Here is a 14,530-nt window from a genome sequence, read left to right as displayed (position 1 = left end):
GGCTTATTTAAAACCCCCAAAGTTTTATCGTGGAACCTTTGTTTTTTTTTGCCTTAAAAATCTAGGGGGTGAGGGGGTAGGACAAAATCATAACTAGAATTTTTGGTCGGGAGGGGGGGGATGAAACTCTATCTTTATGCCATATCACCGAGCCCTACTATGTACTATTGTTAAATGTCCCATGCGACACCATTTAGAAAAATTGAGGAAGAAATTAAAATTACATTCACTTTAAGGGGGAATGTTTTTTGCTTTGGTTTGTGAATAACTTTAACAACAGTCCCTTGGAAATAATTACATTAATGCACTGAGGTTCCACTTGGAGCTACTTTAATTTGCCTTATATATTTTAAACATCTTACAATGTAAGCATGCCATGGGAATTTATATTTATTTCATTTTATTTGATTTTTCCCTTCACCACTCCAGGCAGGAAATCCAGGCCTGACTGTGGTGATCCAAGGTCATGGCCAGACTGAGGGCCAGCTGCAAATTGTCCCACAGGGCGTAACAGTCATCCCTGCCGCTGGTCAGCAGCTTATGCAGGCAGCTATGCCTAATGGTCAAGTGCATCGCTTCCTCTTCACGCCAATGCCAGCATCGCCCTCAGTTTCAAGTTCTGCCCCCGTTGCAGCTGTTCCTGCAAAACCTGCTGCATTACCAAGTCCCCAAACCCAAATATCAACTCCTGCTCTATCGAGATCCAATGTCCAGACTACTGCTTCAGCTTTTGCCCAGACCCAAATGGCAGCCCCAATCCCAGCTCCAACACAACCCATTCCACCTCTTTCTCCGCAAAAGAGTCAAAATTTGGGGACCACCCCAGCCTCTGTCCCTATACCTACCCAAGTGTCACCCTCTGTTCCTACAACAGTGCACGTTTCTCAACAGGCACCAGTACAAACCAACATTTTGGCACCTTCACCACAAATATCTCCTGTTGCTACCCAGGCTATGTCACAAACACTAGTTTCATCGTCCTTAACAGCCTCGTCCCCAGGACAACCTGCAGTTGCAAAGTGTGCGCCTGCTTCACAACAAAATGCAGGGCAAACTGTTATTCAGACCCAAATATTAGAAAAGACTGGAACAGCAGTGGCTGTGGCTGTTACAGGACAGGTTTCACCTCAATCCCAGGTCCAGGTGCAAACTTTGCCCACTTCGACAGCCTCTACAACCGCTCCAGTCCAGATGCATGTTACTGCCCTTGCCTCTACTTTTGTCCCTCTGTCAGGTAATACTGCTATCCAATTTGCTAAGTCCACCCAAATGCAGTGCATTTCAACGGCTGTCCCCTCACCTGTCCAAGTCCCAACATCGGCCCTCACTCCTGCTTCTTGTCCTGTCATCGCTGTGGTTTCCAATCAAATTGGCGTCCTATCCTCAGCAAAAGCACTCAGCCAAATTCACACTGTAGCTGCTCCTCCACTTCCTTCAGCTGCAGCAAATGCTGTCGTCACACCAGTTACGGCTACATGCACAACACCTTCAGTGCCAGGTAATGAGCCAATTGCATTATCACATAACTATCAGCATTTTATGATTGAATTAATGTACTTCTGAATATTTTGTGCATTCAATTGCATCTCTCTTCCCTTTTGTCCTGTTGTTGTCCTAGCGCTAATAGAGCAAAGGGACACTCAGCCCCAGGTTTGGAAACCAGCTACATGTGAAGCCCGCATTCCAGTCCATTCCGTTCAACAGGCAACCATTCCCAATCCACCTGCCCTCAATCCAGTTCCTACCGGTACTCTGGCATCAGGTTCCACACCTGTTTCCCCATTACCACAAGCATCGCTTTCCCTGCATGCTCAAGTACAGCACCCTGCAACAGTTTCTGTACAGCAGGTGTCTCAGATTCCTCTCTCCGCTGTGCAGCTCCAAATGAAGGGGTTACCAGTCTCCACTGTAGTGACTACAGTTAGACAGCCCCAAGCATTCAATCAACTGCAGCCCCGACCTCAAAACCAAATCTGTGCACAGATTCAGGTCCAGCCTTCTGGTCAAGCCCAACAAATACAACACATTCAGTCTCCACCTCATCTCCAGGCACAAGCGCAAATCCACCCCCAAATCAGAGTTCAATTTCAGCCACAAACTCAGCAACCATCCCAAACCCAAGTACAACAGGTTCCTCAAATTCAACCCCAGGTCCAATTTCAGTCTCCAAAGCCAGCCTTGCCTCAGATTCAAGTTCAACAACCACCAAGAATCCAACCCCAGTACCAGTCACAGGGACAAGGTGCACCTCAAACACAATTGCAAACTCAACCTCTAACTCAACAACAGTGTCCAATCCAAACCCAGGTTCAGGTCCAGTTTCAGCAACAAAATCAGATTCACCCTCCAACTCAAGCTTCTCAGCAACCTCAAATTCAGAGTCCCACACCGATTAAAAGTCCAATTCAAACCCAAACTCACTTCAAAGCACAGTCTCCAACCCAGGTTCAAGTCCAGACTCCCCCAGTACCCCAAGTGCAAGGGCAGGTTCAAGTCCAATTCCAATCTCCAAACCAAACCCACGTTAATGCTCAGCCTCAGCTTCAGGTCCAGCCCTCAATTAGGCATCAACTCATTACTCTTCCAGGGATGCAACAACCAGTACAACTCTTGTCAGCTCTTCCGCCTCATGTTGCGGCCCAGATCCAAGCGCAGATCCAAGCTCAAGCACAGCAGCAAGGTAGCGCAGTTACGCAGCAGATCAAACTACAACTGCCGATCCAGATCCAGCAGACAGGTGGTCAAATTCAGGGACACCAAATCCAGAACATGGTGACGATACAGGCACCCACAAACCTGCAGGACCAACTGCATAGGATGCAACAACAGAGAGACCAGCAGCCACACTCTCAGCAGCAGCAGCAGCACCACCCACTGCAACAGCAACCTACACCACCTAAGAAGAAAAAATACCACGAAAAGAGGGAGCTAAAGGATCCAAATCAGTTGTCTGTGAGCCCGGGAGATGGTATTCATAAACAGGTGAGACTATCAAACAATGATCAGTCTGTTGCAACCAGTGTTGTTAATAACGGCGTTACAATATAACGGCGTTACTAACGGCGTTATTTTTTTCAGCAATGAGTAATCTAATTAATTACTTTTCTCATCTTGGCAACGCCGTTACCGTTACTGAGGCAGGAAAGGCGTGCGTTACTATGCGTTACTAAGTTGGTTGAATAAAAAACAGTCTGAGAGAAACGGACTCACGGGGACGAGAGCAGAGCAGCAGTGGGGAAGACGCCGTTGCAACCGCGATGCTAGGTGGCTCCAATAATACCTGATTGTAGCCATAGCCGACAAACTACGCCCACATGACACGGTAGATATCATATTATAGCACTAGATGCAAAAACTGACACAGCTGCATTGCCAACACATTTTAAGGACTACATGCGTTAGTAAACAGCCGCCATCTTAAAGCAGTACACCTCTCAGGAAGGCCCTGATGTAGAGATCCTTCCTAGCGAACCTAAGTAACTTTTTTTTTTTTTTTTTTTTTTAAATCTAAAATGCTTCTAAATCGGCAAAATCTTAACTTAAATCTATCTTTAAATGATGAAACAGTTTTAAAACTTACACATGTTTAAAGTAGACAGAAGGGAACTAATGCAATAACGGGAGCAATTTTAACAACTTTAACGGTTGATTCACAACTTTAAATGACTTCCACACATAGCAAAGGTTACTAGCTAGTTATCGCAATACCCTTGTGTCTAGTTAAGTGGAGGGTAAAGACTTGGGCTAGGGCCAATTGTCCCCCAAATCCTTTAAACTTCACATTGTGTGACCTGTTTTTTTTTGTTTGTTTGTTTGTTTTGTTTTTTGTTTTTTTTTAGAAAAAAAAAAATTATCACTAGTTACTTTGCCAAGTAACTAATTACTCTTACATTCAGGTAACTGAGTTACTAACGCAATTACTTTTTGGGAGAAGTAATTTGTAACTGTAATTAATTACTATTTTAAAGTAAAATTAACAACACTGCATATACTGTATATAGATATAACTAGATGCAAAATGACAGACACGGCACTAGATGCGTTAGTAAACAGCCGCCATCTTAAAGGCAAGGCAAGGCAAGGCAAATTTATTTATATAGCACAATTCAACACAAGGCAATTCAAAGTGCTTTACATCACATGAAGACCATAAAAATCACATTTACATCAACACAACGTAAAAACCAAGACAAATGATCGCATTTAATCACAGAATAAAAATCAATAAATAAAAATAAAACAAAAATAAAAATAAAGCAAAAACTACTACTACTAATAATCATTGAAATCAGCAATGGAGATAAGCACAAGAGGAATAGAAGGCAGGTAGGTTGAAATATATAGACAGTTATGGATATGCAGTGCCAAACAAAAGCGTTTTTAGCCCTGATTTAAAGGAGCTAACAGTTTGAGCATACTTCAGACGTTCGGGTAACTTGTTCCAGATGTGAGGAGCATAATAACTAAATGCTGCCTCACCCTGCTTGGTTCTTGTTCTTGGAACATGCAGAAGACCCGTTCCAGATGACCTTAGGGGTCTAGATGTCTCATAGGAATCTAACAAGTCAAGCATGTATTTTGGTCCAAGGCCATTAAGTGTTTTGTAGACGAGCAGTAGTATTTTATAGTCTATCCTTTGACTCACTGGAAGCCAGTGTAGCGATTTCAAAACCGGTGTAATGTGGTCCAGCTTCCTTGTATTTGTGAGGACTCTGGCTGCAGCATTCTGTACTAGCTGCAGTTTCCTGACTGATTTTTTATCAAGACCTGTAAATATACCGTTGCAGTAGTCCAATCTGCTGAAAATGAATGCATGCATAAATTTTTCCATGTCTTGTTGAGTCAGAAGCCCCTTAATTCTGGTTATATTTTTTAGGTGGTAATAAGCGGATTTAGTGACGGACTTTAGATGGCTATCAAATTTTAGGTCTGAGTCAATAATTACGCCAAGGTTTCTGACTTGATTTGTAGCTGTAAGTGACATTGTGCTAAGTTGGCTGCTTATCTTTGACCTTTCCTTTTTTGGCCCAAAAATGATCACCTCTGTCTTCTCCACATTTAACTGGAGAAAATTCTGGCACATCCATTCATTGATTGACGAATGCATTTACTCAGGGAGACTAAGGGACTATAATCATGTGGGGACACAGAAATGTACAGTTGTGTGTCATCTGCATAGGCGTGATAGGAGATGTCATACTGTTCCATTATCTGAGCTAATGGAAGCATATAGATGTTAAATAAGAGTGGTCCAAGAATTGACCCTTGAGGGACTCCACACGTGAATTTGGTTCGTTCTGACTGATAGTTTCCAATTGACACAAAGAAATCTCTATCATGTAAATAGAATGTGAACCACTGAAGAATAGTGTCAGTAAGCCCTACCCACTGTTCCAATCTGCTGAGTAGTATGTTGTGATCAACCGTGTCAAATGCGGCGCTGAGATCCAATAGTAGCAGAACAGATGATTTGCCTGCATCGGTATTCCGACGAATATCATTTAGGACTTTGATAAGCACGATCTCGGTGCTGTGTTGTGGCCGAAATCCAGACTGAAATGAGTTAAAAAGATTGTTTTGCATCATAAAAGTCTGGATCTGTTCAAACACAACCCTTTCGAAAATTTTCCCCAGGAATGTCAGATTTGATATTGGCCTGTAATTACTAATGGTTGAGGCATCCAGATTAGGTTTTTTTAGGAGAGGTTTTATTACTGCAGTTTTTAAAGTCTGAGGAAACTCTCCTGTTTGGAGGGAAGTATTTATAATCTGAAGTATGTCTGGGGCTATGCAATGAAAAACAGTTTTGAAAAGGTTTGAAGGAAGGATGTCAAGGCAGCATGTTGTGGGCTTTGATTTCGACACAATTTCTGTTAAAGTGGCATAGTCCAGGAGGCTAAACTGTCTAAGATTGACGTGGGGGACATTTTGCAGTAGACCTTTTATTACGGCTCTGTTGTAGAAAACCTTCCTAACGAACCTAAGTAACTTTTTATCTAAAATACTTCTAAATCGGCAAAATCTTGACTTGAATCTATCTTTAAATGATGAAATAGTTTTAAAACTTTCATTTGTCGAAAGTAGAGAGAAGGGAACTCATGCAATAATGGGAGCAATTTTAACAACTTTTACCGGTTGATGCAGGGTGAAGGGTAAATTAGGGTAAAGAATTGGGCTCAGGCCAATTGTACCAAAAACCTTCACAAAAAAACTTAACATAGTATGGCCAATGTTTGTTTTTTTTTTTTTTGAGGAAAAAAAAAAGTAATTATCACCAATTACTTTGCCAAGTAACTAATTATTCTTACATTCAGGTAATTGAGTTACTAACGCAATTACTTTTTGGGAGAAGTAATTTGTAACTGTAATTAATTACTTTTTTTCAGTAAGATTAACAACACTGGTTGCAACACAGTTCTGCACTGATATTATGTCTATTGTCACTTTCAGGTGGGAGCAAAGCAAAGTGTTACTGCAGAACAGCTGAAGCAGAGGAAAACGCTAGCTGCTGCTGAGCGAGAGGAGAACCAAAGGTTTGGCACTTTATCCTCATCAAATTTTATGTTAAAACATTGTTTGCGATGAACACTTGCAGTAATGTCTTGTCTCCTTTCTCCAGAATGATAGTGTGCAACCAGGTGATGAAATACATTTTGGATAAGATTGAGAAGGATGAGAAGCAAGCAGCCAAGAAAAGAAAGAAGGAGGAAGTTGTTGAGCTGAAGCGCTCGAAGCAGAATGCAACCAAGCTGACTGCATTGTTGTACAAGCACAAAGAGCATCTGAAGGCTGAGATTCTAAAAAAGAGGGCTCTGCTGGATAAAGACCTTCAGCTGCAAGTGCAAGTGAGCATGCTTTCAACTTTTATGTGAATAACAAGTTAAACCTCGTGGTTAAACCAATAATTAGGCTGTATATTGTGTTTGGCATAATAAAAGCCTGCCAGGCTTATGAAGCACTGGGGGAAAGCATACATATTGAGATCTGTTTGTCAGACATGTGTCTTCTCATTGCGCTCAGGAGGAGCTGAGGCGGGACATTGCCAAACTACAGAAAGAAAAGGAGAAAGCTCGAGCCGCTATCGCCCAGGCCGCGGCAGCAACTGTCAAGTCATCTTCCCACTCCTCGCATTCTTCACACTCTTCCCACTCCACACATTCTTCCCGCCCATCACACTCAACACATTCCTCACACAGCAACCGCACAGCAGGGCCATCTTCCTCATCGCATAAGCGTAAACGGGAAGAGGAGCGAGGCAAAGACCGAAACAGGGATAGGGAGCGGCATCATGACAAGAAACGGGAACGCGAACGAGACAAAGACCGGGATCGGTACAAAGACAGAGAAAAAGACAGAGACCGCGATCGAGAGAAGGAGAGGATGAGAGAACGAGAGCATACTCGACCTCAGGACAGGGATAAGGTCAGGGAAAGGGAACGAGACAAAGACAGAGATCCCTTCTCACTAAAACACAAGAAAAAGAAGAAGCAGCTTTCCTCTACCTCAAGGGATCACAAAAAGGACAATAAATTGTACTGTATCTGTAAAACGCCGTACGATGAGTCCAAGTAAGTTGTACAGCAGAGCACACTACAATGAAGAACTGCTTATGTTGATTAGATTCCAATGACATTAAGATAATCTGTCTTTGTGCTCAGGTTTTACATAGGGTGTGACCTGTGTTCCAATTGGTTCCATGGTGCATGTGTGGGCATCACTGAGAAGGAAGCGAAGAAGCTAGAGGACTTTGTGTGTAATGATTGTAAACGGGGCCATGAAGGAGGAAGCAAAGAGGAGCTCTACTGCATCTGTCGGACACCATACGATGAATCACAGTACGGTTTCTTACTCGTACTTATTTTCTCTAATGGGTGTTGGTTTTAAGAGTTTTTTTTTTTCATAACTACCCACTTTCAGGTTTTACATCGGTTGTGACCGGTGCCAGAACTGGTACCATGGGCGTTGTGTGGGCATCCTACAGAGCGAGGCCAATCACATCGACGTGTATGTTTGCCCGCAGTGTCAGTCAACAGAAGACGCCATGACCGTCTTCACGCCACTTACTGACAAAGATTATGAAGGCTTGAAAAGAATATTACGCTCCTTACAGGTATGCAGCCTGCTTTGGACACTTAAATGTACACTGAATTATCATGCTATGAAAGCATTAGAGCAGGGGTGGGTAAACTATTCCACAAAGGGCCGCAGTGGGTGCGGGTTTTTGTTGCAACCCATTAAGAGGACACCTTTTCACCAATCTGAAGTGCAATCAGTTGATTGCAGTCAGGTGCTTCTCATTTCTGCTGAAACCGCATTGGTTAAACTATCTGTGCTTGGTCAGTTGGAACAAAGACCAGGACCCACTGCGGCCCTCGAGGACCGGTTTGCCCACCCCTGCATTAGAGGTTCCCATCCACAATTTTTTATGCATTATTTTATACAATATTTGATGTCCTTTTATCAAGTTTGCAGGATAATGCCTTGAATGAGGAGGCAATCTTTTTGAATCTTTTATAAGCCATGTTTGTTCTTTTTTGCTTAGCACAGCAGATTCTCATTAATATGTTGTTTAAAGTGCGTATGACAACAAAAAGCATGTTTATTTCATATCTCACGCGGTGTTTTATGCTCCTGAATGAAATGAACCGCTTGGATGTGTGTAGAAGCAATCGTTTTATAAATTCAATTTTTGAATCCCATGCCATGAAAATGAGTGACTTCCGGCTTCAGTCTCGGGTTTAGGACGTATGCGAATGTGACGTCACCCGGGTCAGCATCTAATATTACAGCATTGCTTTATAGCATGCAGAATAGATGGACTGCGGATTCAGCTGATTTTCCGGATTAATTCGTTTATTTTTCACATGATGCCAGCCATACGGCTGCAGAAAAATTGTTGCTGCACTAGGGAGAGGCGTGTGTGCCTTTTTGGGTTTCAAAAAGTTCCCGTTCACCACGGATATTGGCCGAAACAAGCCCTATTACTGTAGGACCATTGGACTTACGAGGAAGTGAATAAACATCGTATTTTGTATTATGTAAAATACTGGGATCATGGCACACGTTTTAATACGGAGGTGGCTTGCATTTTGTGGCTGATTGGCCAGAATGCCACTCGGTCGACGACTGGCGGCTTGTTTGCACACACCCCTCTATGCTCGGCTTATTGCCCTGTTCGTGTGCTCGGTGTCAAATTTTCAACCCCATCAGAAATTGCAACATTGTTTTAAAACTGGCTGCGAATCCAGCGATTACAAAGTAAACACTACAAACTTTCTTTAAATAAAGGACTATTTACTTACGTTTGATCATGGACTGACATGTAGAGAAGTTCGCCTCAGACATATCCTGCCATGCTAGCTGCAAAACAACTGCAAGCCTCTCTCTGTTTATGTCTTCGCCGTGTAGTAAAGCGTTATTTTACGCCATATTCGTGGTGACCATGAGGCAGCTACGCGCGCCTCCAACGTTGGCCGGTTTGTCCGGCGGTACTCTCCAGCTGCTTCCCAGGCGAGCTCTCCTGTCCGTAGCATAGAGCCTAGTCTGGGCCTAAAAAATCCAGCCCGACCCGACACGGCCCGCTGGTATTGAGGCCCGACCCGGCCCGAGCTCGATCACTTAACTAGATTTGCAGGTCCGAGCCCGAAAAACCCGATTTTTTTTTTTTTTTTTGAGTGACGCGGAAAAAACGCAGCAGCAGCAGCAATTTATTTTCATTTCTTCGAGTTGGCAGAAAAAAACGCAAGTTTTCTTAATGTTTAAATAATCTACATATTTTTTTTAGAATTATCGAATCATTCACACAACGAAATAACGCTGGGAAAGTTTGTTAAACATATTTCTGAGTGTGTGGGATATTGTTCTCACATGGACGCGCCTCTCTGACAAGGAGAGGGAACAGGAGAGGGCGGCGCCTCGGCCGTGCAGCGGGAGGACAAGAAGAAAAAGCGGCCGGCGCCACGGCGTTCGTGCACACGCACAAGCAAAAGCGCAATACAGAGAGCATGCTCTCCATTTTTTTTTTTTTTTTTTTTTTTTTTTTTTTTTAAATAATTTATTAGTCCGGCATGGCGGCCCGACCCGACCTGACCCGAACGTGAATGCTCAAATTGTGGGGTCGAGTCGGGTTCGGGTTCGGGCACAAAATCTAACCTCTACCGTAGCAGGGCAAGGAGCTGGAACTTTCTTGCCGCTGGGCGGTTTGCCGACCGGCAAAGCCAGTCGACAACAGCCCGACGCGTGACATGATCCAAGCTAGTTTTGTGTGATTTTTCGCTTCGAAAAGCAAAAATAAGACTTTGAGATGTCACTCGGTTCGGGTTAGCATGTCGGCTAGCTGTCACGCCTCTTGGTTTGTTTACATTCTCCAAAGCTGAGGCGGAGAAATGACAAAAGCCTGACTAACTACGGTGGCCTAAAATATCGTTCGAGAGGTGCAACAGTAAAGGCGAAGTCGACAGTTTTGACCATTATTGAGTAATTTTGACATGTTATACTGAATAAATGCATTTTTATTATTTCGTATTCCATTTAGCACAAGACTGTTATTTGTCATGACCATACAATTTATTTAGCAATTGGAGAAAAATACTTCGACAAAAAGAATATCCTGTAAAAATATTGGAGTAGAGAGACTGAAACATCGTCATATGTGTTTTGCCAAATTGTTGTATATAGTCAAATTGTCCCAAAATATGATTCTAATTCCCATAATAATGCTATTTAAGACTTTTTTTTTTTTTATCCTGTCGTACGCACTTTAACCATGCTTCTTTAATTGGCCATTCGCGAGATCTCTGTTGGCAAGCATTTTAACTGGAATCTAACGACCTTGCGTTTTGATCATTTTAAAAGTGTCTAAAATGCTCATCAGCCAGTGGGTCTAATCTCAAAACACATTTACTTAAGAACCTGTTTTGTACTGTTTAAAACATCTTAGTATTCCTGTTTAAACAGTCACACAAGATGGCATGGCCTTTCCTTGAACCAGTGGATCCGCATGATGCACCCGATTATTATCGCGTCATTAAAGAACCAATGGGTAAGACCAAGTATTTTTTGTCAATAATTTGCTTTTTGCATCAATCTCGAAATAGTTTTAACTGAAAAGCCAAAAAAAAAACAAACTAAGGACTAGGACTGGCTGTTAATATGCGTCTTTCAGTGCCATTGACGGCCTTTTTCTCAACTATACTGATGAACTCATTCTCCCTCGCAGACTTTTCCACAATGGAAAGCCGTTTACAAAAGCGGCATTACCACAAGCTCACTGAGTTTGTGGCTGACGTGACCAAAATCTTTGACAACTGCCGCTACTACAACCCCAATGACACGCCCTTCTTTCAGTGTGCGGAGATGCTGGAAGGCTTCTTTGTACAGAAGCTCAAATGTTTCAAAGCTGGCAGGTAAACTTCGCTGCTCCCCGAATGGTTTTGTCTTAGCTTCAACATGCTCGTTTACTTTCCGTTATGCATCTGTTCCACTGCTCGGTTGCCTCTATTGCATCTTTTTAACTCAGGTTTTCAAATGTTTGTACTACTGATTTGCATGAATTCACAGTAATACACATTTTCCTTGCTATGTTTGGCTCGGAAGATGAGTTAACTGAGCTCCACAAGTCAAGACTTCATGTGCATGAAGTGCTTCTTGACAACATCCGCCATGTCTGGGTTTGTTCACCTTTGCTGCATGCTTTTGATTTATGCCATCCCATTTTCTTCTGTCTTGCAGATTGTCAGATTCTTAAACGGGCCAGTCTAGCTGGACTCTGGACTGGATGCTTGTCGCTCTAATATTCAGGGCAAGAATGTTCAGTAATCACTATAAAGTGGCAGCCATGTTGAAGTTAGACCATCAGTTGAATGATGAGGATGCTTTTTTTCTCTTTTTTTGGTCAATCCGCATCAAGTTATTAATCTTTGTCAACAAGCTGCCACAGCAGTTAGCAATTTGGGGCCGGTTTTAATTACAAATGACCCAGTTTGTATTTTATGATGTACTGTACATCTTGGTTAAGGTTGGAGTTTACCAGTTGCATATTTTATTACAGACATATTTATGAGAAGTATCACTTGGCTCCACCTTCTTGGTTTGAATATTGTATGTTAAGGTTAATGTACATACTTTTATGATGTACAGTGGTTGTAATATATCTTGTTTTTAAACAAATAATCTTTATGTGAGAATACATGATCAACATTGATCATTATTCTGTTCCACTGCTCCCTAAAATAATGTAGTCAGTACAAATTGTCATTAAGGAAAAAGGCATTTCCCGACCACAACATCCAACATGGCTGTAGGATCATCTTCCAGAGAACCTTTTCATGCATCCGCTGTGTTTGTGCGATTGTTATTCACATTTCAAAACAACAGAACATAAGGTCTCTCAACTACGCCCTTTCTCCACATGTTGTAGGTCTCATAACAACAAGCTACAGTCTACAACCTCTTAGAGCACGTTGCACATTGCTCAAGTGCGGAAAAATAAAAATGCACTTGCCAAGACGTTTGGCTTTTCTCGACTCTCGACTGTCCCTCTGTGACACCCACCCTGTGTTGGGGATGTGCTCCTCTAAGTGCGCAACCAAGCACCGCTGCTTTTACAGAGTTGGTCAGGCGCACCATTTCAGCTCCAAGGGACCCTTTTTTTTTTTTTTTTTTTTGTACCTGTCTTCGTAAGCGGAACTGTTCGGACAAGCTGGCATTTCACAGGAACTTTACCTCAGAGAAAAGACTCTCAAGAGCTCTTATGTTTCCATGTACTTTATTTTTTGATCGCGTCTTTGGATCTTTTCGTCATTCTTGTTATCGTCACTGGCCATCCAAATGAGAAATCGGAAACTGAAAACAATGGCTGAGTTTTACTGAGCATACTAAAATTATGTTGTATCTACGTCCTTTTTGTACCGTTTCTATTTTTCAGGCTGAAGTGGCATGAGAAGACTGTTCAGTACTAAATGTCCGGACAACAGTAGATGCTTGTTAGGCTCTTTACCTTGCTCTGCAATAGTGACTGACTTAAGAATGATGAATCTGTGTATTTGAAGGTTTCTGCTCTGTTTGTTAAAAAAAAAAAAAAAAAAAAACGAATTAAAAAAAAACAAGTCAAGTTTTGACTTGTTTGTTTTTTGTATCACAGCCAAGAAAATATGGATGTATATGAAAGTTAATAAAATGTTGAAATATTGACGTTTCCTATTTTTGCAACTAACATTACCATGAAATTATCACAGATGTGCATAAAGAATAGCTTGGTGAACATATTCTCAACAATTCTGTATGTCTTCTGAAACAACAGCAAAAACATTAATACAATTCTAAGCTTACTGCTAACACCATTGGAATTAACAGTTGGAATAACATTCATCAAGCCACTGTTGCTTTGTGTTTAAAGGATGTGAGTACAATTCCTGGAAGCTGAAAACATTTCACTTGATGCAGGCACAACGGATGTGTTGCCTTTAAAAGCAGTGGAGCAAGAGTCAACAGTCCACAATTAATCACCTGATCAACTCTTTTTGAAAGGCTGGTGTAATCATTAGAGGTCAGACTGAAAAGTGCTCTCAAAGCAGTTTTTCCAAATATAGAATTATTACTTTCAGCCCCAAGGTATATGTATTATTATTATTATTAATATTTTTAAAAGTGTTAGGGTTTATTAACCTTTCATAGAATTCACAGCACTAGACATCCAATCCATTTTGACTGAGAAGGGCGAATGAACGTACATTCGCCCCAGTCAAAATGGTTTGGACGTCTGGAACCATCAATGGCACTGAAACGACTCAAAATAGTATTCACAATCAGTCCTTCCAGTTTAAAAGAATTGGGTGGCAATGTGTTGTGACACAATATAAACAAATAATTTCCATCTATTTTCACATGTAGGCTACAATACAATACAACTGAGAGTGCTATTCCTGCTTGCTAAGCAACAAAACAGAATAACTAAACATCCTGTGCCTGCCCCCTCCACATCCCTGGCGTTATCAAGCCCTCAAACAATGATGCGCTTATATTTTTTTGACAGCAAAGTCATTTATAACATCAGTGAAATGCAGTTTTTGAGCAAGCTCACGCTCAATGGAGAGCATGGCTAGGTTGTTAACCCAAGATTAATCCAGCCGCAGGACCCCAGTCTGTTCAGCTTCGCGCATCTGTTCCTGACAGACTAACATATCCCTGATCTTCCATCACTTTCTCTCTCCTCGGCCCAAGGCGAGCGGCATGTCTTGTCATACTGCAGCTCAATAGACTACAAGTGGCCGGTGACAGACTCGAATCGGGCTTTGGTCACAGTGAATGTAAACGTTCAGTATTAGCGGCTGTTGTTAACTTACCGACATCACCATCAACAGTCAACTCTAGCCCTAATTAGCTGTCGTCTTGTCCCATTTTTTAAAACTTTTTTTTCTCGTTCACCTCTATGATCTTGGTCTCCTTTTTTCTTTTCTGCGCACCCGATTTATGACGATTCGTCATGTTTAGAGTTTATAACAATGACAGATTTTAATTTCCCGCTTCAGGG

At 42.0% G+C, this 14,530-nt stretch overlaps 1 protein-coding gene across 7 annotated transcripts in view; it reads left to right on the top strand.

The window, feature by feature from the left end:
* The window catches only part of bptf (bromodomain PHD finger transcription factor), a 45,210-nt gene extending 32,032 nt beyond the window's left edge, over positions 1-13,178 (top strand). For 4 of the 7 annotated variants that reach the window (XM_057861259.1, XM_057861257.1, XM_057861258.1 and 1 more), the window contains exons 22-31: positions 430-1,498; positions 1,619-2,982; positions 6,451-6,533; positions 6,620-6,845; positions 7,021-7,568; positions 7,659-7,835; positions 7,918-8,110; positions 10,957-11,041; positions 11,219-11,405; positions 12,419-13,178. In XM_057861259.1, the coding sequence (XP_057717242.1) occupies positions 430-1,498; positions 1,619-2,982; positions 6,451-6,533; positions 6,620-6,845; positions 7,021-7,568; positions 7,659-7,835; positions 7,918-8,110; positions 10,957-11,041; positions 11,219-11,405; positions 12,419-12,455 (3,969 nt within the window). In that variant the 3' untranslated portion in view covers positions 12,456-13,178. Of the gene's footprint in view, positions 1-429; positions 1,499-1,618; positions 2,983-6,450; positions 6,534-6,619; positions 6,846-7,020; positions 7,569-7,658; positions 7,836-7,917; positions 8,111-10,956; positions 11,042-11,218; positions 11,406-11,730 lie in introns of all 7 variants that reach the window. The other 3 variants (XM_057861262.1, XM_057861261.1, XM_057861260.1) reach the window with 2 other exon arrangements.
* The last annotated feature ends 1,352 nt before the right edge of the window (positions 13,179-14,530 follow it).

This window comes from Corythoichthys intestinalis, chromosome 16, assembly GCF_030265065.1.
Source record: "Corythoichthys intestinalis isolate RoL2023-P3 chromosome 16, ASM3026506v1, whole genome shotgun sequence".
In the NCBI taxonomy this organism is placed as follows: domain Eukaryota; kingdom Metazoa; phylum Chordata; class Actinopteri; order Syngnathiformes; family Syngnathidae; genus Corythoichthys; species Corythoichthys intestinalis.
Note: the sequence above shows the minus strand (reverse complement) of the source record. Positions and strands in the feature narration are given on the sequence as shown.